Genomic DNA, 14,656 nt, shown 5'->3' with positions numbered 1-14,656 from the left:
TTTGAATGTACTTAAATGGAATACATTTAATCAATCAAGATTGATAGCTTTGAAAAAAAAATCCTTAACGTAAGTTTTTGTTTCGATGCGCTCCTAGATATTTCCTAGCGAATCGCTTTTAATGAACATGATTCACATGCGCAGAATGCAACCTTAATAATAACAAGAGGGTTGTCTTTATCCAACCGCTTCCCATTTTCGAACGTCAAATGCATGACACCGAGCCCCTTCACCTAGAATGGCAGTGAGCGGTAATGTTAAACGTAATGAATTAACTTTTTTTACCATCCACGACCGTGATCACGTAAATTTTTATCTTCTGTAAAGTGATTAATAGGATTACAAATTTGGACCTGGAATAATTGGACTAATAGTGTAAAAGTCGTAATTAAGAGTGCTGATAACAAATTGCGCTCAAACTATTGTAAGCATTGCCTCAGGGGGTGTATATTTCAAAATGTTCGGTAACGAGCATTTAGAAGATTCCCGAAGTACGAAGGACGAACCAGACGTGCAAACAAATTTATCAAAAGACAAATCGCCTTTTGTGTCGATATTCACTATTGAAAGCATATTAGGACTTAATTCGCAACTGTCGAAAAACTCTATCAACGATAAAGTGCTATCATCGCTGGATACTAGGCAAATGCCGCAGGTGTTGGCCACGGATGGCATAAAAAATAGTCCAACCAACTATTTTCACTATTCTGGAATAAATCCCCTCCACCAACCTGCCGCCTCAGATATACCCCTTCTATCAACCAATTTACTAGGAAGTAAGTAGATGCTAGTATGTAGTATATTAAATGAAATACAGTGATTCAGAGTGGCTTTGAATATCGTTGAAGTCTAAAGACATTTCTTTCTTTTAATTTTCTTTTTACCGGTTCCATTTTGAAAACGGTGTAAGAAAATTTTGAATTCGGATTAAGTGCATAAGATTATATGAACATTATGTTGCCTACATATGTGGGACAAAAGGTTTTCGCGACTATAAGAAAATAAAATTGTTTCGTATAAAATCAAAAACTACCTCGTGGCATCCCTAATCAATATTTACATCTTTTTTGTAATTTAAAGTGGAAAATTGTACCACTAACTAATATCATCATATCTCAAATTCTCATATCACATGCTTGATTTTTTTCTTTTTTGAGATGTAGCTCACGTAACTCAACAGTCACATGCATGCGTTGACTCATTGGTTTATATTTATTTTGACATTCTCTTAATCGACTTAATGGATACCGTAGAGTTGCGCAAGTTCAAATCTCACCGGCCGAGGATTTATTGAATTGGAAATTTTCTCGACTTCCAAGGGCATAGAGTATCTTCGTACTTGAAATACGATATACACATGCAAAAATGGTCAATTAGCAATGAAAGCTCTCAGACAATAACCATGCTAGGGTAACCAATATATTTTGGACCCCTATATATTTTGGACCCCCTGGGTCATTTTCCTGCAAATTTCCCAGTTTAAATCGAAAGACCAACTCAATTCGCATGCCATTTGGAAAGATAGGACTATTCCGCACTCGCATCAACCGTTTGTACATAGATAATGTGTTTATTTTATCTGAAATTAATTTAATTTAATCGGTTCATCCATGCAACCGTTACAACACGTTACACACAGAAATTGAAGCCGTCAGAAATTTTCCAAATGTAAACAAAAACATTTTTCATATTTCTGCACTAAAAGCGTAGAATATATTCGGTTTTCCATTGTCAATCGATTGATTAGACTATGGGCAAGCATATTATACAACCAGTGTCGTGGACTTTGTCGCCAAACGATAAAAAATGCCGGGGGTCCAAAATATATACTTTGAGGGTCCAAAATGTATTGGTGTGTCCAAAATAATGAAAATCAGTGCTTCACAATTCAATTATTTTCGACATTTTTTGGATCCTACATAATCGTAGGGGCATTATTATCTCATAGGGGAAGTTTTTCTCTACATTTTGGCATGTTCTTTGACTTGGTTACGCTGTGCAATTAATTAATTGGGACAAAAAACTAAAATCACTTCCTTAGGGGGTCCAAAATACGACCGTTACCCTATTGCTCGTAATAACAATAAGCTGAGAAGCAGGCTCTGTCTCAGTTTCGACGTTACGGCAAATGAGAAGAAAAAGGTAATATAGACGTTCGAGGTTTAAAGTTCCTAAAAAATATATTTTTTTAATGTTATGGTGATTATCTTCCAGATTATTTTATTAGCAACTATATTTTCAACATTCTATCAATGATTTTCCCTTCTTTGAATACTAAGCTGTTCTTTAGGGACTTATATTCTTCATAGGAGATTTGTCCTTCTTTAGATCATTGGCGGTTCTTCATTATTTCAATTTTATTTCAATTTTCAGTAAATACAATTTAAAACAAAGAAAAACTGGTGGTTATAAAAAGTCTGCAAAGAGGATTAAAATTAAAATGCAAAATTCGGTAAATGGATAGTCAACACCTGTCCCTAAATAAAGAAGCTATATAGAAAATGAGTTGATCATGGAATATTAACCATGACGTTTATCTAATTTGTAATCTTCAATGACTCGAGTGATTCCAAAAACATAAATCCTCATAACCGACTTGTTCCATATAGCAAATAACAGAATAAGAGAAAAAAATATCTGTGAGTTTTTTTGGTTTACACTGTAAATCATAGCAACGTGGCTTCCTTCCAAGGGATTTCTGAAGAAAATCCTAAAGTAACTTTTGATAAAAGCTGTGTAAGTTTTAAAGTAATTAAGGATGAATTATCAAATAACTCCAGGACTCGCGAAGAAGTTTAAGAAGATTTCATAGATAATTTGCTAAGAAAATCGAAAAAAAAACTATCAATCGAATCTCGGTAAAGTATTTCGCAGGGTTTTCTAAAGCAACTCCTCGAAAAATATTGGATAATCTCAAGAGAAATTGTACAGGAATGATTGAATGAATTATTGGGAAAATTGCTGCAGTATTAACTGGTGTGAAAACTTGAATTGACTTTCTAAGGTTGCATGGGAATGTATTGAGAAACATTTTAAGAAATATTTGGAAAACTGCGGGGTTATATTTGGATTGAATGCTGGAGAATATTTAGGTGAAATGCTAGATAAATTCTTAGAAAAAATAGATTTTTTCCAAGAACCCCTCAAAGAATTCCTGGATTCCTTGGAGGAAACGTCGATGAATTCTTGAAAAAATCCACATCAACAGGCGGAGGAATTTTTGCAGCGTTTCTTGAGAAATCCCTAAAGCCATTTTTTTTCAAAAACTCTGGAACCTTTGTGTATTTTCTTGAGAGAAATTCTTTGCAAATCTTAAGAAGGTCTCCTACAGTAACAAGTGGAGAATTCGGTTGAAGGATTATTAAAAAAAATGTTTGGAGGAAATTCTAGGATAGTTTTGGAAGAAAAAAAAAATTATACCTGAGGAAATCACTGGAGCCAATAGCTTTGTTGTTCTCGTGGATTTCCTGGAGCAAGTTCTGAAGAAATTCTTCTAAGCATGCTTAGAAAAATTTCAGGAAAATATCTTTTTAGAATTGGCAGAGAAATCTCTAGAAAAATTACAGGAGAGATCTCTCTAGGAGACCCTGAAAGTGTTAAAATAAAATCACTATTGCTTTCTGAAGATTTTAGATATAGGTAATCATTGAAGCTTTCTCTGGAGCCTGAACAATTTTGCATCAGGGTTCTATGCAAGCAAAATATAGAAAAAAGAAACTAGAGTAGAGAATTTTAAAAGACTTGCATAGAAATAAAGCCCCAAAAATATCATTTTTTAAGAACTATCTAACAACTACTTCGGAAAATTGTTATGGCAATTCGGAATCAGCCAAGAATTTGTTGACTGAAAATCGTCAAAAGCTTCTTGCAATGTTTTGATAGAATATGTCAAGAGTAATCGCACGTTTAGAAATCGCTAGCACCACCACACTCGTGCTTTGTTTAACACGATGCGACTGGTCTTAGATTAATCCTTAGCATCTTCCAAAGATTCGTCAAGCATTTTCTGATCATTCTCTCAGGATTCTTCCATGCTTCACTAGGAATGGAAAACCATAAAAACTCTTATCGTGTCTTCCATTCTCCATAAGAACAAGGCGTTGATCGAGTTTGTATGTATATTGAACAGATGGTAAATAGTTTGATTTTTTTAAGTTTTCTGCTGATCTTGTTTTTGTTGAATCGTGGGTAGGACAATCCTTTGACTGTCCTACCCAGGCTTTTTTGTGCGTAGTACATGTCCTACCTGTCCTACCCACTTCCCGCGCCACTGGTGATGGCGATGAACAGCTTTCATTATGGAGCAGTTTTTAATTTTCTATGGAGATTTAACACTTTTTTATTGGTGCATTGAATAGGCTACCCATAATTAGTTCAAATTTTCTAACTCATTTTACTGCGAAACATTTTTGTTTTGTTTCAAGTACCAAAATACAGCTATTTATTTAGTTTAGGGTTGTTTGATTCATTGCCGATTTCTAATTCATCATATCACATCTAGTTTTTGAGATAATAGCTGTTAAAAATACATTATTTCACGATTTCAGTCAACTTGCATGCATGTTTTCCCGTGTGTATAGCGATTTGTTGGCATAATTTACCACAGAATTCAAACTTCATGTGTTGAAGAACACTTTATCATCAAAGTTTATAATACTTTTGACGCACAAAAGTTTTTTTTTTATGATTTATAAAAAGTATTGTATCATGCAACAGTCAACTCTTCATGTTTTGGTAATGAAGAGACCATCGAGTTAGGGAGGTATCGAGTTAAAAAACACAAAACCAGTGCAAATGCGATCCAAGGGACCATCGAGGTAGCCATGAAAACAACCTTTAACTATGGACCAATGCACGAGTTCACTATCTGACGTTTGAGAGGTGCCGTGTTATTTATGTGACCATGGCAACGAGTGAATTCGGCACCGCTCAAACGTCAAATTAGTGAACTCGTGCATTGGTCCATGGACCGATGCACGAGTTCACTATCTCACGTTTGGGCTGTGCCGTGTTATTTACGTGACCATGGCAACGAGTGAATTCGGCACCGCTCAAACGTCAAATGAGTGAACTCGTGCATCGGTTCATGGTTCTCTAACTTGATATCGAGATACGGAATATCAAGGGGGAGGTGAATGAATTAAAAAAAGAAGAATTTTGTATGGATACTGCAGGCAACTTTGACGACCTGTAGCTCAAAATTGTGACGTACTAGAACATTATTTCTGAAAGTGACATAATTTCTTCTTCTTCTTCTTCTTGGCATTAACGTCCTTACTGGGACAGAGCCGGCTACTCAGCTTAGTATTCTTATGAGCACTTCCACAGTTATTAACTGAGAGCTTTCTTTGCCAAAGTTGCCATTTTCGCATTCCTATATCGTGTGGCAGGTACGATAATACTCTATGCCCAGGGAAGTCAAGGAAATTTCCATTACGAAAAGATCCTGAACCGACCGCGAATCGAACCCAGACACCTTCAGCATGGCTTTGCTTTGTAGCCACTGACTCTAACCACTCGGCTGGGGAAGGCATAATTTACTAGAGGCATATAATTTGATCCTTGAGACACGCAAACATGTTATTTTTGTAACGCTGTGTTATTCAGTATAATTTAGCTAACCATGTTGGATACTGTAGTATTTATCAGTAATCAAATAAAAAAGTAAAAAGTTTATATTATCAACTGGTTTTTATTCTTTGCATCCAAAAAGCTCAACGTACACTGCTGAGCAAACCATTCAATAAAAAATATTAGAAGTTATGAAGTTCGAAGTCACTCCACTTTTCGGTGCATACCACAGATCAATTGAAAAATAATCGAATATTCTAATCTCTTTTATCATTGTGACCCATAAAACAGTCACATATCCTTCGTCCTGCCATAGCTATATGCAGCATGATTTATTCGCCGCGCAACTTCATTCTCCGGTCGGGCTGGTATCCTGTGATGGCAGTTTTCGTCCACGGTATCCCTTTCTCAACGCCGATACCCACATTAAGCGGAAAAGAAGACATCGCACCATATTCACCGAGGAACAGCTGGAGCAACTCGAGGCTACCTTCGATAAGACACACTATCCGGATGTGCTGCTGCGAGAGAAACTGGCCGTGAAAGTCGATCTGAAGGAAGAGAGAGTTGAGGTGAGTGGAATTTTGTTTGATTTAGTCCAATTCGGACCCTTGATATCTCAGTATTTTACTAGCATAATGTTTAACCAAAGTGCAAGGTAGAACGCGTAAGTTAAAAAAAATTTGGTTAGTTTAACACAACACTTGCATATTTTTTCATCGCACAAAGAAGAAATACACTACTGAATTTAGACAATTTGGAAGACAATAACTCCTATTACGAAGGGAACCAAACTTATATTACACTACTTTAACAAATTTATCTATGAATGTGCAAGGCCAGACCATCGCGAAATAATATGTACAAACTTTTAATTTGAGCTGGGCAAAGCTTCTACAACACATAGCAAAATTCACTAGTTTTAGTTTTGGGGGTTTATTGTCACTGTTATTTCTACGGTGGGATTTGGGTATGGCGCTGAGCGATATGTCTCCTACAGATAACTCATAAAAGATAACTTCAGGTTATTTGTAGTAGAATTATCACCGAGCGCCATACCCAAATCCAAGCGTAGAAATAGCAGTGAAAATAAACCTCCAAAACTAAAACTCTACCGAATTAACACAAAATAGAAGATCCAGCAAAATAAACAGAATACAAGTGGAACAAAGTTGACTTTTTCAAGACCCGACGTTTTCCCCAAGAAACAATTGTAGGCGGTTCATAAACTTGGCTGCTTAACTAAAGCTTTACAGCAGCCGTGGCAGTTGAACAAAAGTATAAGTTGTATAAAGTTATGATCAAATGTTGCATATTGTTCTTAGCAGTGCTTTTGTTACTCACTTTCATGGCATTTTAATAGGAAGTAGAACCAAAGTTGAAGTAACGTTGGTTGATAATTTAGTTTGGTTATCTAAGAGCCTTTCTATAATAATTGAAGATGAGCTGTTTGTTTTGATCTAAACTCTGTTGTTCTATATGCGATGTAGAATTGAATAACAACCTTTTACAACTTTTAGCAACACTTGTTTCCTCACTTTTTCAACAATACTTAAATGGGTCCAACGGCAGTGAACATATCTTGCTTTTAAAAGCTTTAAATTCAACCAACCCATAATATAAAAGCTTTTAAATATAGTTTTTTAAGTATAAATTGCAGAAGTGTGGTAGCAGTGCGGTTGGCCAGATTAGCACTCGCCAAGGGCGCCAGGCTTCAGGGGGCGCCTAAATGGGAAATTTTATGAAGACATGTAACTAGTAAGGGCGTTTCTTATGTCATAATATCTAAGAAAACAGTGATACATATGAACAAATAGTAATAAAACACTATAGATGACGAATGGCGTATCATTGCATTGCATCAGGTCCATGGATAATGGAGCGCAAATAGACGCTGTTACACGGATATCACGGAACCACGAAATTCTGTTGGCGAAACTATTCCGGCTCGGTGTTTCAACACGAATGTGCAATGGTTCATTAAGGAACTTTCATCCTACCTTATCGCATCAGCAGCTTTAGCACAGGACACCAACGCGCCAGGCTGGATGCCCACCATCATCCTAGTTGTGGGTTCGAATCCTGATTCCAATAAAAAAAAATGGTGGTAAAGAAACCCATTGAATGGTAGCCAATGGACTCATTGTTTTGTTTTTTTTTTAACGCAAGCCCTAAATATACATTATTTTAAGCTAATATACATCATGAACCCTAAAAATACAACCATAAATGCTTTAGTAAGGCTTGTGCATTAAAACTGCTTTACCTAGTATTGCATTAATTTGATTGTTGTGGGGCCCTTTCCCACTTTAATTATGCTTTATAAAGCTCTTAAAGATTATGTCACTTTAAAACAAAATCTGATAGCACACTATAGAGTAAACATAAAGCATTCATTTATAGCTTCGTGGTTACTTGGGATGTTTAGGCATTATCTGTCAGAGCTCATTTCTTTTAACTGAATCGTACGCCGCCTTGAAATCAATACACAGATGGTAGGCCTGCAAATTGTATTCCCGGAATTTATCTAGGATCATTCACAAGTTGAACATCTGGCAAGTTCAACCAGTTTGGTATTCGCCGACGAAGGACTCCTCGAGCGGTTTCAGTCTGCTAAACAGGATGCGCGACAGTATTATGTACACCTAATTCAGCAGGGTAACTCCTCTGTAATTGGTACTTTCAGTCTGTGCCTTTTTTTTGTAAATTGGGCGAATGCAGCCAAGAAACCAGCCGGTGGGCATTTCTTCATCCTCCCATACCTTCAGAAATACTCGGTGGGTCGACTGGTAAAGCTGCTCACTTCCGTGCTTTAGAAGCTCGAGCGGGATCTCATCCTTCCCAGCAGCCGTACAGCAGCCTTTTTAACTTCTCCTATGGTCGGTGGGTTCACAGCTTGAAATTCATCACCAATGTTCATCCTGTTACTCGCTACAATTCCATTTTCACCGTTCAACTACTGCTGAAACTGTTTATTCCACCTGGCATCCACCGCCGTTTTATCGGACCCTTCTCGATCATTGCACATGGCGATTAGTGGTACGGCATTGTGCCGCGCGCCATTGACCGTTGCATAAAATCTCCGCATATCGTTCCTGTTTCTTTTTTGAGCTTCAGCTACCACACTTTCTTCGTGCTGCCTTTTCTTTTTGCGGTGGATTCGTTTTTCTTCGGCTCTCGTTGCCCTGTACCGCTCTCTGTTCTGTCGGGTACAGGCCACAAGCTGGCGACATTCTTAACGTCGGTCATTCTCTGGCCATCTTCTTCGAACCAGTCGTTTCGTCTTCGTCGTTGACCAGTGCAAATCACTTCCCATGCCGTTCAGTGCGCATCGTACCTTCGTGCTGTGCGTACACGAATTCTCTCTGCTCTTGGAAGTTTTCTTAAAAACTACCTAAAGCAATAAAACAGTACTTTTCAGTGCTACATAAACAGTGCTTTTCAGTGCTAAAATTAAAAACGGTACTTTTCAGTGCTACTAAAACAGTACTTTTCAGTACTATTTTTTCTACTTTTGATCCCTTTACGATCCTTGTTTGGACCCGTGCCTTCGATTTTTCGTTGGACCCGTTGGCGAAAGCTAGCGGTGGTAATCCTTCTTGGACACCGTCTTGGGAAAAAACCTCTCGAAGGTCACGTCTTCTTTCGTTTATTAACTAAACATGGTATCAACAACTAACAAAAGGAAGGGTGAATCTCTGAGTTCACTACTTCCTTCCAAAAAAGTGGATTTAAAACTGTCACTACACGTGGCAAGAATGGAAGAAAGGACGCTTCCCCGGAATGCGAAGTTTCTTCCAAGGGTGAAATAATTGCATCGAAATGAGCAATCAGTTCGATTTTTAGACAAATTTTCCGAACACCAAATCAAAGCAACCTCTAGCCCAGGCTCTTTGATTCAAGTAAGGAAGCAAAGAGTGCCGCCTATCGTGGTCAGTTGTTCCGAATTTGGGGGATTTAGGCAGGAGATCTTGAACTCCATTAGGGGAATCAAGGTTTCCTTCCAAATCGCAAAGAAAGGAGACTGTCGCGTTTTGCTGGAAACTCTTAAAGATCGCGAACTTCTTCTCAGACATCTTGAAGAGAAGAAGCACAATTTTTTTACTTATGACGACAAAACTGAACGTTTGTTCAAAGTTGTCTTGAAAGGTCTCTCAAGTGACTATAAGTCACCTGAAGAGATCAAAAATGGAATAAATGATTTACTTGGATTTTTCCCCAGTCCAAGTAATCATTATGAAAAAGAAAACCCAAACTGGCATTGTTCGGAGGGGCTTTCTCAAGTATATTATTTAGTTCACTTTAACAAAAAAGATCATTATTAAGATCTTAAAGCTTTAGAAAAAGCAAAACTTATGTTCGATGTCCGTGTGACATGGGAACATTTCCAGAAACCACTCAGTGCCGTCGGTGTCAAAAGTGGGGTCATGGTACAAAAAATTGTCGCATGGATGCTAAATGCATGATTTGCGGAGGTTCTTCTCACGCTAAGTACGTCTGTCCAGTGAAGGAAGATACCACCAAGTTCATATGCTTTAATTGCGGGGCTAATCATAAGTCCAATTTTTGGAATTGCCCTTCACGCAAAAGAGTCATTGAGGCTCGTGTCAGGCAGATGAAAGATAATATCCGTTACGATAACGGTCGTTTCCGGAATTTGCCTGGTAGAGTATCGAACAATGCTCATTTTTCAGTTAACGATCGCTTGATTAGCAATCATACCCCCCAGGAAGATCATAATCATGCTCATTCACAAACAAATTTTAATCCGTCGAGTAGCCGTTCGAATCTTTCAATTTCGAATGTATCCACCCACGGAAAATCCTTTGCCGATATCGTAGCAGGTAATTTGAACTCCTCCCCTATTCGTACTATGAGTACCCATTCTACTTGTTTCAAATCAAATGGAAAAAAACCCTACCGCCACAGGTAACTCCTACTCCGCTTATTCGCCTACCGAAATACCCTATCAATTTAGAATTCTTTTGTTTTTCTGGTGAAAATCAAGTCAATTTAATGAGTGTTTCTACATGATTTATCAATTTATGTTTATTTATCACATTGCCATTAAAAAATGACGTTTATATATTTTTTTGAGATTTTATGTGATGAATTATGAAAAAGGGTAAAAAATAACGCAAAAAAAGTTTATCCACCCCCAATCGGATACTAAGATTTAAGCACAGACTATCTGTGATTTAAGTGTGTATTACAGAGTTTTAGTGTGTAAACATTGTGTCTAGCATCCATTTTCGTGCTCAAAATTTCAGTTTCGTGTTAAAATTGGAGGTTTTTTGTTGCAAAATGCCCAAAAAAGCACAAATTTCGATCAGCATCCGAAATTTGATTATTGAACATCACAAAACTGGCAAAAGCTACCGTGATATTGCCGGAATTGTGCAGCTCCACAAAGATACGGTCGCTAGGATTGTGTACAAAAAGCTATCGTGAAGAAGGCGGAGCTGGACCGGGAACTATCTCCGAAAATTGCGAAACAAATCGAAAGCGAGTTTTCCATTCAGCTGACATCACAATCCGTACGAAATCGTCTTCATAAGAAAGGTCTTAAGGGCAGAGTAGCACTTAAGAAGCCATGGTTATCCGCAAAAAATATCAAAAAAAGATTGAATTGGGCCAAGGACCACATTTCATGGACCAGTGATGACTGGAATAAGGTGATTTGGTCAGATGAGACGAAAGTAATGCTATTTGGATCTGATGGTATCACAAGAAAATGGCGGCGAACCGGTGAAAGTTTGAAAAAGGAGTGTTTGCGGCCTACAGTCAAGCATGGCGGTGGTGAATTACTTTACCAACATTGATTTTTCAACCAACTGAGCATGACTTTGATTTTTTTCTGCAGGTAGAGTCATGGTGTGGGGATCTATGGCTACATCCGGCGTTGGAGAACTTGAGTTTATCGATGGAATTATGACCAAGGAGGTTTACTTGGACATTTTGAAGCGAAAACTACCAGCGTCTGCCCAAAAGTTTAAGTTAAGGCACAGATATACGTTCCAACAAGACGGAGATCCGTAACATACCTCAAAGCTGGTTTCGCAGTGGTTCAAGGAAAAGCGTATTAAGGTTATGGAGAGGCCAGCACAGTCTCCTGACCTTAATCCGATAGAACATCTCTGGTCAATCTTGAAAATTAAGGTCCAGGAGCAAAAACCAACAAGCATCCAGCAATTGCGGCAGGTAATCGCAAGTGAATGGGACAAAATCACCCCGGAAACAACTGCTAAGCTTGTTGAGTCAATGCCCCGGCGATGCCGAGCAGTTATTGAAGCCAAAGGTGGTCACACAAAGTAATAAAACTATGTGTGTCAGAGGGGTGGATACACTTTTTTTGCGTCATTTTTTAACTTTTATTTAACATCAGCTGTCAAATGCAAGAGAATTTGTTTTTTTACATCGAACTCGCACGAATTGAACTTGTTTTTACCTAAATAATAAGAAACTGAACAACAAATAGCCGTGTTCTAATTTTTTAGTGGGATTTTTGGGAGAAATCTAATTTTCCACTGGGAGTGGATAAACTTTTTTTGCATACTGTATGTCTGCCTCTATTTTAATTTTCTAACTGAACAATTGAATCTAATGATTGATGCAATCTTCAAAGCCACCACTACCGGGTACCCCCGTTGGTTTGACCACATTTAATCTGAACACTTTTTAATTTGTACCCCGCTAATTTGCACATCGTTCAGATTAAAAATGGTTCAAACGTCATTTAGCTCCTGGAACGGAGTAAAGTGAAATGGAACGCTGTGGAACGGAACGCAGAATCAAAACAAAACAGTGAAAGAGGTAACCAGAAACACGGTTCTAGGGTGACTAGATGTGCAAATTAAAAATGAACCCCGATGGTTTGCATGAAGGTACCGTTCAAATTAGCGGGGGTACACGACTGAAGCAGTCCAAGTAGGTGTAAAATTTTGTAAGTGTTTGGTTTGTCAGTTGTTAGTGTTAAGGTGATTTTGTATTTTGTTTGTACGTTTAAACGACAGGAAATATTCGTAGTAGGTGTCTAGGTTTTTCCCCAGTAGCACTAGGCATACAACTAGGGCAGTAGTATGTCAAATGACCGTAACCATGCAGGCTACCACCCACCGAGCTCCCAAAACCCACCACCAGATGTCTGGTAGCATAACGTTCGGGCGGCCATGAGGGGTGGCGAAATGGGGGCCATCGTTGAAAACCCGAATGGTTAAGGGGAATGACCGACGACCTAGGTCAAGAACCTCTACGGTCGAAAATAAATTACTGGTCGTTGACTTGCCCGGATACAGCTGAAGAAGCTAGTCGTTAAGCTAGAATTCAAAAAGTTAAGTGAAAAGCAGACAAAGAGTTGAGGAAGAAGATAGCGGAAAGTGGACACCAGGACCCCGCCGTTTTTTGGTATAGAAACCACATAATTTCTATTACCACCCTACGCCATCCTAGAGCCATATTCCGGGTAGATTCCGGCACCGTCGTTGGCCGAAGACCGATCCGTCAACATATCGGTAGCCTAGGAGGCGTAGAGGGTCCCAGAAAGCTGCAGCCGAAGTTCCCCAAGCCAACCCGAGGAGAGCGTGGCCAGACGTGGCCGAAGGATACCTGTGTGGTAGGAGAACGCCGGCGGCCGATACCAGGCCGAAAGGAAGGAGGAAGGAGCGGACAGGTGGTAGCCGGAAGAAGAAGGGGCCCCAAAAAGTGAACAGGTCAGATTAGTCTGTAAGAAAGTGGGAAGAAAGTGTTAGCAAAGAAGTAGACAGAGAGGAAAAGGTGTAGCCCAAATAAACCTGTGAAACTGGAGTGAAGGCAATAAAGTAGGAGTTTTTGACCAGTGAAGTGCTGTGGGTTTTCCTGTATTTCTAGTGCGAAGATTCCCTGTCCGCGGTAAAATACGGTAAGCGTGCCGACCCTGAGGCAGTTGAGTCGGGGAGTCTCTAAGACGCTCCCGATTGGCTGACCGAAACTTACACTTTGGCGCCATGACTTACCATCAGTTTGCTGTAGGCTCAGTTTGGAAATTCGCACTTGAGATAGCTGGTTTCTACCGAAGTCTCTGGGAAAACATCCAGGCCTTCACAGGACAGTTGCCATTTTGGGCTTACTCCTTTTATCTGACACAGAGCGGGAAATTATTTCATTTTGCTACCGAGGGGTTCTGATTGTCCATTGATCAGTAACAAAGAACGATTGTTTAAAAAGTGAATCGGAGTGCTTTTGAATTGAAAGGAGCGAAGTGTGGAATCGTGTGGTGTGATTCGGAAGGAGTAATTGAAAACACGAGAAAGAATCGTAATTTATTTGCGGATTCGTGAACTAGGATTTTCAAATTTAGGCTTTTCAATTTTAGGATTTCAAATTTAGAATTTTCAATTTTTTTTTCAGCGTGCAAAACCGCTTCTTACAAATCTAGGTAGTTCTTTTTAAATTTTTAATTTTCTAATTTTGCTGGAAGTACGCAAACGTGAGCGATGGAGTTGGCACGATTACAGTCGCTGTATTACTCGTTGAATGCTGCCCATCTGGCGGATGACGAACTCGACCATGAACTACAGATACGTGACGTGAACATTGTGGAATTCCAAGAATAAACCCGTAGAGGATTGCCCAACGATGCCAATACTCACTATACGATGCAGATCGGCACGTCTTGTCGGGTCGGTAGTCCACAGGAGAAAGAGGACGAATTGTGCTACTGCGTGCATACGTTAGTGGTATGCGTGTTGGCAGGTCATGCCGACTCGGTTGGATAAACGTCAACTGGCAGCAAACCGAGCGGTACATTGTATAGCATACTATCTCCCATAATAGGGTATCCCACATCCCACTCCTTCTCTAAAAAAAAATGCAATCCCGGGGAAATAACTTCAATTTGGCTTATAAAACTAAAATTTGAAACAACAAAAAAATTTGCGGCAACCGGGAATGGAACCAATAACCTTGCGATTGAAAGGCCCGTGCTTACACCACGCGCCTATCGACAACTTGTTGTTACTATTGCAATAATCGTTCCATCATTCATAAGGTAAAATTTCGATAGTCCATTTGACTGTGTGTATATGTTTTATAGATGTGTTTGTAGAAG

At 39.0% G+C, this 14,656-nt stretch overlaps 1 protein-coding gene across 2 annotated transcripts in view; it reads left to right on the top strand.

Annotated features, from left to right (window-relative positions):
* The first annotated feature begins 213 nt into the window (after positions 1-213).
* Positions 214-14,656, top strand: part of LOC5568534 (homeobox protein goosecoid) — a 61,543-nt gene continuing 47,100 nt past the window's right edge. Inside the window, exons 1-3 of one of the 2 annotated variants that reach the window (XM_021852084.1) lie at positions 214-263; positions 328-776; positions 5,863-6,143. In XM_021852084.1, the coding sequence (XP_021707776.1) occupies positions 458-776; positions 5,863-6,143 (600 nt within the window). In that variant the 5' untranslated portion in view covers positions 214-263; positions 328-457. Of the gene's footprint in view, positions 777-5,862; positions 6,144-14,656 lie in introns of both variants that reach the window. The other variant, XM_021852073.1, reaches the window with a different exon arrangement.

Source organism: Aedes aegypti, chromosome 1, assembly GCF_002204515.2.
Source record: "Aedes aegypti strain LVP_AGWG chromosome 1, AaegL5.0 Primary Assembly, whole genome shotgun sequence".
NCBI classification, from domain to species: Eukaryota; Metazoa; Arthropoda; class Insecta; order Diptera; family Culicidae; genus Aedes; species Aedes aegypti.
The sequence above is the reverse complement of the archived record's forward strand: the minus strand, read 5'-3'. Positions and strand labels throughout refer to the sequence as shown.